At 42.2% G+C, this 9,610-nt stretch overlaps 1 protein-coding gene across 1 annotated transcript; it reads left to right on the top strand.

The window, feature by feature from the left end:
• Nucleotides 1-11: 11 nt before the first annotated feature.
• Nucleotides 12-8,132, top strand: LOC117594912 (CMRF35-like molecule 6). The gene is made up of 6 exons (XM_034294460.1): nt 12-1,156; nt 1,289-1,612; nt 5,082-5,159; nt 5,280-5,387; nt 5,605-5,713; nt 8,126-8,132. Exons 1-6 carry the CDS (start codon nt 1,117-1,119, stop codon nt 8,130-8,132), a joined length of 666 nt encoding a protein of 221 aa, XP_034150351.1. The 5' UTR covers nt 12-1,116.
• The last annotated feature ends 1,478 nt before the right edge of the window (nt 8,133-9,610 follow it).

Below are 9,610 nucleotides of genomic sequence, written 5' to 3'. Positions count from 1 at the left end.
ATATGCTGTTGTCTCCTTCAGTAAAGACTCAGATGTCCTTCACCAACCAGACAGTGTTAAATACTCCTCTGTTAGAGGACAACATTTCAACCATGAGGTGGTGACTTACTCTACCATAAAACGGAAATCCTCAGGGTGACATCCACTATTTGTGTGTGTTTCAGTCACCGCTGTAAGTTATTGCGTGCTTTAAAACAATGAGTAGTTTGATAGTTTTCACTGGAGTGTTAAGTGTTTTCAGGCGTTGTTCTAGTTTTTTGTGTGTTTCTTTTTGAGGCCACCGCCCACAGGAAATGATGCAGTCTTGGGGAGTCAAATAAATAACCTAACATTGCTATCATGGTTGTTACAGCAAGTTGGGCTTTTGCGCACACAGATGCTTGGGCTTGGCAGCTTGTGAGAAGTAAAATGTGATTGGATCATAGTAAAATAAGGAACTTTAAGACTGACAGACGTGGCAAATCATGATAACCTGTCACATTCGAATCAAGCGGCAGGTCAATCAAAAACAGGGCAAAACAGGATTTTTTTTTCAAATAAAGTTGTGACATCTGGTCACATCATGTTACACTGAACTTACACTGAATTTCATGTTTGCTGCTGTGGTTGACTAGGCTCCTCTCCTCCTGGTGTCTCTGGGCTGAACATTATTTCACAGGGGCCTTTGGAGAGAGACTGGAACTAGTAGGGACTAGACCACACAAATGTCCTTAGTTTAATTGAACACTTCACCTGTCTGCAATGCAACGACTTCAGGGACAGGAGTCACAGTTGGTTTGGTGAAGGGAAGGAGTGACTATTAAGAGAGACAGGGTCAGGGCAAGAGCAGAGAAGAGGGGGGTTGAGAGGAAGAACAGATAAGAGGGAGGGTGAGTGGAAGAGCAGAGGGAGATGGTGGACTGACAGATCACAAGACAGAGGTTCACGATAGAAATTCTGAAGGGTGGACAGAGGAGAAAAAGAGGAAGCTGAAACGTGACTGATGACAAAAGATAGATCCGGAGGCAGAGGAAGCAAGAGAGCAAGAGAAAGGGAGTTTAGGTGTAGAAGTGTAGAACAAGAGGGAGAGAGACACAGAGGCTGATTAAAAAAGACAGAGTTAGAGTGGAGAGAGCTATGGAGAAAGTCTTCCTCGCCATGGTTACCATTCTGTTAGGTGAGTTCACCAGTCAGTGTTTTTATTATTCGTGAAACAACATGTCTGTATAACAGTACATGAAGGTGATGTTTTGGGGTGACAGGTTGATAGTTTAATATTATCTGCACTCTTTATGTGTTCATGTGACAGCTCTGTGTCCAGCTGGGTCAGAGGTTCTGACAGTGACTGGAGTTGTAGGAGGACAGGTGGTAATTAAATGTAAACACACATTTGCATCGATCAATGACAAGTATTTCTGCAAGGACTCCTGCACTGGTTCAGATATTCTCATACGGACTAGAGACAATAAAAACTATACTGAGAACGGAAGATACAGCATATTTGACTTTAGAAATGGAGTCGTCACTGTGACCATCAAGGACCTGAAGAAGTCAGACTCTGGGACATACTGGTGTGGAGTGGAAAGAGTTCTCATGGACTCATACCAAGAGGTGTTTCTGAGGGTTGAGGAAGGTACGTGTTCATGTTGTTGGGAATAACTTGCTAAAAAAAATTCTTTTACAAATAATTTAGCAATTAAGTAAATTAGTAGACACTGTTTTTCAGAGTAATTTACTCAAGTGAGTACAAACATATTTTTGTCCTTGGTGTCATTAGCATCTTCAGTAACACAATATCTGCAATGACAGTGTTATACATTATTTCAGTACTATTTGGCAGTGCAGTTTTGTTTCTTAATATTAACAAGCACACATAGCTACATGTTAAAGGGACAGAATGTTGCCAAACTAATCAGAGTCAAAATGTGGTGATTAAACACACCAATTTCTGTTTGCATTCTTACATCACTTCCTGTTCTCAGAATGCTCACATCATATATTTCTCCTAATATAAACAACCAACAAGAATGGGTCTAAATAGATTCCTCACAAATGCTTAATTTTATCATAGACCTGTAACTCTGTGTTCTACTCCACCTTTCAGCTAACAAAGTCCTTCTCCCCCATTTTATTACCCTATTCAACTTATGTTCTTGGACACCACTCTCTCAACACTGAGGGGAGAGAGAAATTGTTACTATACATAGAGCCCATCTGGGGATCTAACTAGTGTTTACCATTAAAAGATCCAACAGCATTTGTGAGGATGTTGAATTTAACTAATGAAACATTCGGGTTATGGGAAGGTTATCACCATAGTAACAATGTATACATCAACCTACAAGGACAACAGTCATTGCCTTCAGAGAGTTTAGCCAAATGCATGGATCGATTGTGGCGACACCGATACGGTTAAATAGGGAACTTCATCTCAGTAGCGCCTCCAATGTTGGATTGTTAAGGACCTCACCACAGAGATAACCACATACTGCTTCTTAAGACCATGTGTTCCTTCTAATAAGGCCATCCGCTCGTTCTAACAGAACTTTGTCACTTTTGGTGGGCCAGGAAACCTGCTAACCCCTCTCCTATTCTTATAACCAGTCCAGCGCGTTGGTGCCGTGTTCCCTGGTGAAAAGGGATTGGGACAAACCTGTCAAACATAGGGTCTTCTAACTCAGTCTTGGATGTTATCAGTCTCTTTTGTATGTGGTGTGTCAGTGCAGCTGTGGGTGTATATCAGGAGGTCTGTGTGGATACCACGGATGGTGTTTATTCATTTGAGATTTTATAACATAGAATTTCATGGGCTGTTTATAAAAATAACTTTTTAACTTTGGTGATAGAGAAGAACATTAGAGGATTATAATTTTTTTTTAACAAAGAGATTCATTTTAATCTGAATATTTTCTAATTAGTTTAAACCTATATAAACCAGACATTTATTGTATAAGCATTAAATAAAGCAGATCAACAAATCAATGATGAGAAGGATCTAGTATATAGCCACGACCTCCCAACACATACATCCATCTTCTTCCGCTTATCCGGGGCCGGGTCGCGGGGGCAGCAGTCTAAGCAGGGATGCCCAGACTTCCCTCTCCCCAGACACTTCCTCCAGCTCTTCCGGGGGGACACCGAGGCGTTCCCAGGCCAGCCGGGAGACATAGTCCCTCCAGCGTGTCCTAGGTCTTCCCCGGGGTCTCCTCCCGGTGGGACGGGACCAGAACACCTTCCCAGGAAGGCGTTCCGGAGGCATCCGAAACAGATGCCCAAGCCACCTCAGCTGACCCCTCGATGTGGAGGAGCAGCGGCTCTACTCCGAGCTCCTCCCGGGTGACCGAGCTTCTCACCCTATCTCTAAGGGATCGCCCAGCCACCCTGCAGAGAAAGCTCATTTCGGCCGCCTGTATCCGGGATCTTGTCCTTTCGGTCATGACCCAAAGCTCATGACCATAGGTGAGAGTAGGAACGTAGATTGACCGGTAAATCGAGAGCTTCGCCTTGAGGCTCAGCTCTTTCTTCACCACGACAGACCGATACATTGACCGCATTACTGCAGAAGCTGCACCGATCCGTCTGTCAATCTCCTGTTCCATTCTTCCCTCACTCGTGAACAAGACCCCTAGATACTTAAACTCCTCCACTTGAGGCAGGCACTCTCCACCAACCTGAAGTGGGCAAGCCACCCTTTTCCGACTGAGGACCATGGCCTCGGATTTGGAGGTACTGATTCTCATCCCCACCCCTTCACACTCGGAATGTTAATCAATGATAAATAACGTGAAAACACCAGGTACCAGTCTCCGCCCCCCATTACAGTCAACAGCACAATGGTAGCCATGGTAACAAGTAACCTCTGAACCAGTGTTTCTTATTCCTGGTCAAAAGGCAGTGAGACATACCCATTTTTTTTTCTTCTATGGCAATGACAAATCAACTTCAAACCTTCCATTAGAAGAATCTTATTTGTCGTGTCAGGGATAAAAAATTACACGATTCTCCCTCTTTTCGAAATCTACTTAATGAACCTCCCATCTCTGACTTTTCGTGATGAGCAAAGCAACACTGTGCTTGGTCTCGATCACAAAAAATCTTGATATAATTTCACAAAATATATTGTAGAAATAATGTTTAATGATAATCCGTAAAAAAAAAAAAAATCATAAAGAACTTTATTGGTAGTAGCTTGTAAATAATTGTTTTTACAATGTCCATGCTCGTGTAAATGTTTAGAAAATGTCCTCTATTTAAAGTTAATTTTATTAACAGACACTTCCTTATTTATGTAATTTATTTGTGCATTTAACAGTGGTCTAATCAGTAACTCAACTGTAGTTAGTCCACCTCACCAGTATGTGGTGCTGCGGAGTTGCGTTAGGGAAGCGACGGTCCTGAACTAGCGCACAAATAAACATGTTCTCAGACCAAAGGCACTAATAGTTTGTGCTCTTTCTCTATTGGTTCCACAGAAGCCACACACAGCTTAGCTCACCTCTTGGCTTGAGGCTGGTATCACATGTATCTTTTATATTTTTTCAATATGAATTTGTATTGGAAAAAGGTATTGAAAAAAAAAAATCATTATTTTGGTTAATGCAAATATGCGTACAATGAGATTTTAGAAAGCATTTGTAGAACTCAAAATATCACCATCATTTGCCAAGCTCTGAAATCTGTAGAGTTTTATTGATATTTTACTAATTTAAGAGACACTTAAAACCTAAGTGACTTAATTCACTGCAAAACAATACACGTCTTATCAAGTATATTTATCTTTTCCTTTACCATCCTTAAAATAAGGTCCATTTTTCTTAACAAACTAATTTCAATAGATTTCACTGCATAAAAAAATTAAAACTTGATTATCTTAAATTTGTCTTGTTCCATTGGCAGATTTTTTCACTTATTTCAAGCAAATATCTCCTCAAATAATGTATAGTTAAATGTTCTTGTTCCATTGGCAAAATGTTTCACAGTGAAGTGTTACTGCCATTGTACAAAAACGAGTATCTATCATCAACACAGAGCTACCTTCCTTTGAAGTGACAATGGGACAGTCACTCCAAAATGAAAAAAACAGTTTATACTTCCCCTCTCAGGTCCTCCCACTCCACTTGACATCAGCAGTCCCCACCCTTTTTCTACAGTCAACAGGGTGGCAGTATCCCTAACAACAGGTAACCTCTGGTCATTTAGTTGTGTACCTGGTATTTGTAGTTCTAGGTACTCCACTGGTCAACATGGTTTGGGAGGCTGATGTTTGATCATCTTGGTGTGTGTGCGTCTGGTATTTGTAGTTCCAGGTACTCCACAGGTCATCATGTTGTGTGTGAGTCTGACTGTGTTGATGTTTGGACTCATCCTGTTTCTGATCTATAACTGGCAAGGAGACGGGAATGTTTTCAGTAAGTATTCTTCATAACTATATATGTAGAATAGATAGAAATTAAGAGACACAGTCAGAGAAACAAACATACACACTTATATAATCTTTTTGAGTATCAAATTTTGAGTGGTATTGCCAAACCACTAACCAGAAAACCAACCCCAACCCAAGTGTTTTCACTTCAACAATAGAAAATCATGTATAGACACAAACTGCAAAGATATTCTGTTCCACAGGACCAGTCACCAATTCAGACACAACAATTTTAGAGTCCACCTACCAAACACTCAAAACAGCACCTCAAGACTCCACCTACCAAACCCTCAACACAACACCTCAAGACTCCACCTACCAAACCCTCAACACAACACCTCAAGACTCCACCTACCAAACCCTCAACACAACACCTCAAGACTCCACCTACCAAACCCTCAACACAACACCTCAAGACTCCACCTACCAAACCCTCAACACAACACCTCAAGACTCCACCTACCAAACCCTCAGCACAACACCTCAAGACTCCACCTACCAAACCCTCAACACAACACCTCAAGACTCCACCTACCAAACCCGGAACACCAGACCTCAAGACTCCACCTACCAAACCCTCAACACAACACCTCAAGACTCCACCTACCAAACCCGGAACACCAGACCTCAAGACTCCACCTACCAAACCCTCAACACAACATCCCAAGACTCCACCTACCAAACCCTCAACACAACACCTCAAGACTCCACCTACCAAACCCTCAACACAACACCTCAAGACTCCACCTACCAAACCCTCAACACAACACCTCAAGACTCCACCTACCAAACCCTCAACACAACACCTCAAGACTCCACCTACCAAACCCGGAACACCAGACCTCAAGACTCCACCTACCAAACCCTCAACACAACACCTCAAGACTCCACCTACCAAACCCGGAACACCAGACCTCAAGACTCCACCTACCAAACCCTCAACACAACATCCCAAGACTCCACCTACCAAACCCTCAACACAACACCTCAAGACTCCACCTACCAAACCCTCAACACAACACCTCAAGACTCCACCTACCAAACCCTCAACACAACACCTCAAGACTCCACCTACCAAACCCTCAACACAACACCTCAAGACTCCACCTACCAAACCCTCAACACAACACCTCAAGACTCCACCTACCAAACCCTCAACACAACACCTCAAGACTCCACCTACCAAACCCGGAACACCAGACCTCAAGACTCCGCCTACCAAACCCCTCCGGAACCGTTTGTCTGGTCCTAACAAAACTCAGCATGTAGTATCCAGGTGCCCACCTCTTTAAACGCTGTATATTCCAGTGGTCTGGTTTGAACACAGTGGGCGCAATGAACCAATGATCTGGCATGAAATATTTCCCAATCAACATCGGCTTCTCCAGGTCAAACAAGACAACAATGTAGAAGATGGATAGACTTAAATACCCAAACATGAGTGCAGTATTTCTCCACTCTAGGATATTTAAAACATGGCCTTTACAGCATCATGGTGCGTTGATTTGAATGTTCTGTACTACTGTAGGATATTTAAAACATGACTTTTACAGCCTCACGGTGTGATCAATTTGAATGTACTTACACACATGGTGTCTTAACTTTGTTGTGATCCTTTTGACATCATCATTCTGTGGAGATTTGTGAATGAGACCCTCCTGAAGCAAAAAGTCCTCTGTGGTTAATAAAGGCTGGTTATTCCGGCCGCATAACCCCAGCCACACCAGTAGGGGGAGCCACAGGAGAGGGAGTTGTGAAAGCTGTAACCCAAACCCTAACTTTAACTTGAATATATTTTGGTAAACAGCCAAAAATAAAACTTGTGTCCAATTATTTCTGGACCTAACTGTTGGTTGCCCTGGATTTTCATGTGAATAAGATCCAGATATCTATGTATTTCATAGGTGTTTACATGTTAAAGGCATAACCAGCCTTTTTTAGCCACAGAGGACTTTTTGCTTCAGAAGGGTCCCATTCACAAATCTCCACAGTATGATGATGAGGATTAGCTTCAAACCTGATTTTGTGTTGAAGGTATACCTACTACACTTTTTAACAAAGTGTTCCTAGATCCTTTTCCATTCTCAGTTTCAAAGTAATATTCTCCACTGTCCTGATGCTTTTGGTGAGGTTACAGTCTTCTTGTACCAGGTGTATTTGTCCACAGGTGGGTTGGCATCACTGCTGCAGGTCAGAGACACTGAACTGCCCTCCACTATTTCACCAGAGGGCCTGACTGACACTGAGGTGTTGTTTGTTCCAATGTTATTACACCTTGGGGATCACTTCTTCATGTCTTTATTACACAAAGTGCACCAGTGTAATTCATGGTGTAAAGATCCATCCATCATCTTCCGCTTATCTGGGGCCGGGTCGCGGGGGCAGCAGTCTAAGCAGAGATGCCCAGACTTCCCTCTCCCCAGACACTTCCTCCAGCTCTTCCGGGGGGACACCGAGGTGTTCCCAGGCCAGCCGGGAGACATAGTCCCTCCAGCGTGTCCTAGGTCTTCCCCGAGGCTTCGACTGCCGCCCGATCCTCCTGGTGTAAAGATTTAACTTTTAATTCAAAGGCAACTTGAAAACACCTTCTGATGGACAATAAACAATCCACCATTTAAATCACCATGCTTAGAAATAGAAACTCTTTATTACAGGACAAGGTGCTGATTGCTCTTGCATCTGAATGCAAACACGGTGTCTGATTTTTTTGTGTTTTCTTTTCAGGCTGTAAGGCAACAATAGGTGAACATAATTGCATTTTGCAAAAAAATGTATGAAAAAAATTCTTGGCTTGAAAATTGTTCAAACTAGGGCAAGAGTTCAAAACTATATTATTTTTATAAATATTAGCTAATTCAAAACAATAGTATTTTTATTTTGTTAGATTATGTTACAGTATGTGACAATAGAAATAGACGATAGCGAATTCCTTACTTCACAAAAATAATTTGGTAGCAACAAATGATTTGGTAGTATTTTTCCCAGGGGGCACTGCTTTCAGAGTGATGAGGGCTGAGGCACCTCTAAACCTGGAAGTCTCTCAGAGGCAGACACGAAGTGACCCCACACATGTTTTTTGGTGAGCTGTTGCTTTCATCATTTCTGTTTTACTGTTGTTACTCTGATTACAATGTTATTGTCTGTTCCCTAATTTGACATTTGCTTTTAGTCTGTTTGCAGATAAATGTTGTACTGATAGCATTAGAGACTTTCTGTATGATAGAGACTGGAGAGGAACGATGATGGGCCAAGAGAAGGAGAGGAGGAGGGTAAAATCAAATGAATCATAACACCCTGATGGGCTTTGAGATTCGTATTTCCTGCAGGTGCACGCCGATCAGATGGCAGAATGTCCATGTATTTGTGTATGCATCCATGGTGAGACATGGCTCAACTGTGAAAGGTTTCTGTATGAATAAAGATAAAAACACACTCAAACGTGCTCTTAGTCATACCAGGTGAAATTATTATAATAAAAAACAAAGGTCCTCGTGCAACAAGTCATGTATTCTAACACCACTCTGCAGTCGTGGCCAGAAGTTTGAGAATGAGACAAATATTAATTTACACAAAATCTGCTGCTTCAGTATCTTTAGATATTTTCATCAGATGTTACTACGGTATACTTAAGTATAATAACAAGCATTTCATAAATGTCAAAGGCTTTAATTGACAATTACATTAAGTTTATACAAAGAGTCAATATTTGCAGTGTTGACCCTTGTTTTTCAAGACCTCTGTAATCCGCCCTGGCATGCTGTCAATTAACTTCTGGGCCACATCCTGACTGATGGCAGCCCATTCTGGCATAATCAATGCTTGGAGTTTGTGAGAATATCTGGGGTTTTGTTTGTCCACCCGCCTCTTGAGGATCGACCACAAGTTCTCAATGGGATTAAGGTCTGGGGAGTTTTCTGGCCATGGACCCAAAATGTTGATGTTTTGTTCCGCGAGCCTCTTAGTTATCACTTTTGCTTATGGCAAGGTACTCCCCTCATGCTGGAAAAGACATTGTCTCGTCACCAAACTGTTCTTGGATGGTTGGGAGAAGTTGCTCTGTGAGGATGTGTTGGTACCATTCTTTATTCATGGCTGTGTTCTTAGGCACATTTGTGTGCCCACTCCCTTGGCTGAGAAGGAACCCCACTCATGAATGGTCTCAGGATGCTTTACTGTTGGCATGACACAGGACTGTTGGTAGCGCTCACC

This window comes from Esox lucius, chromosome 9 (genome assembly GCF_011004845.1).
Source record: "Esox lucius isolate fEsoLuc1 chromosome 9, fEsoLuc1.pri, whole genome shotgun sequence".
Lineage (NCBI taxonomy): Eukaryota > Metazoa > Chordata > Actinopteri > Esociformes > Esocidae > Esox > Esox lucius.
This window is presented reverse-complemented; position numbering and strand designations above follow the sequence as displayed.

Coding starts and splice junctions, on each gene's coding strand:
- LOC117594912 (XM_034294460.1), top strand. CDS start 1,117: ATGGAGAAAGTCTTCCTCGCCATGGTTACCATTCTGTTAG. Junction 1,157..1,288: donor CATGGTTACCATTCTGTTAG/GTGAGTTCACCA, acceptor TTCATGTGACAG/CTCTGTGTCCAGCTGGGTCA. Junction 1,613..5,081: donor GTTTCTGAGGGTTGAGGAAG/GTACGTGTTCAT, acceptor TTCCCCTCTCAG/GTCCTCCCACTCCACTTGAC.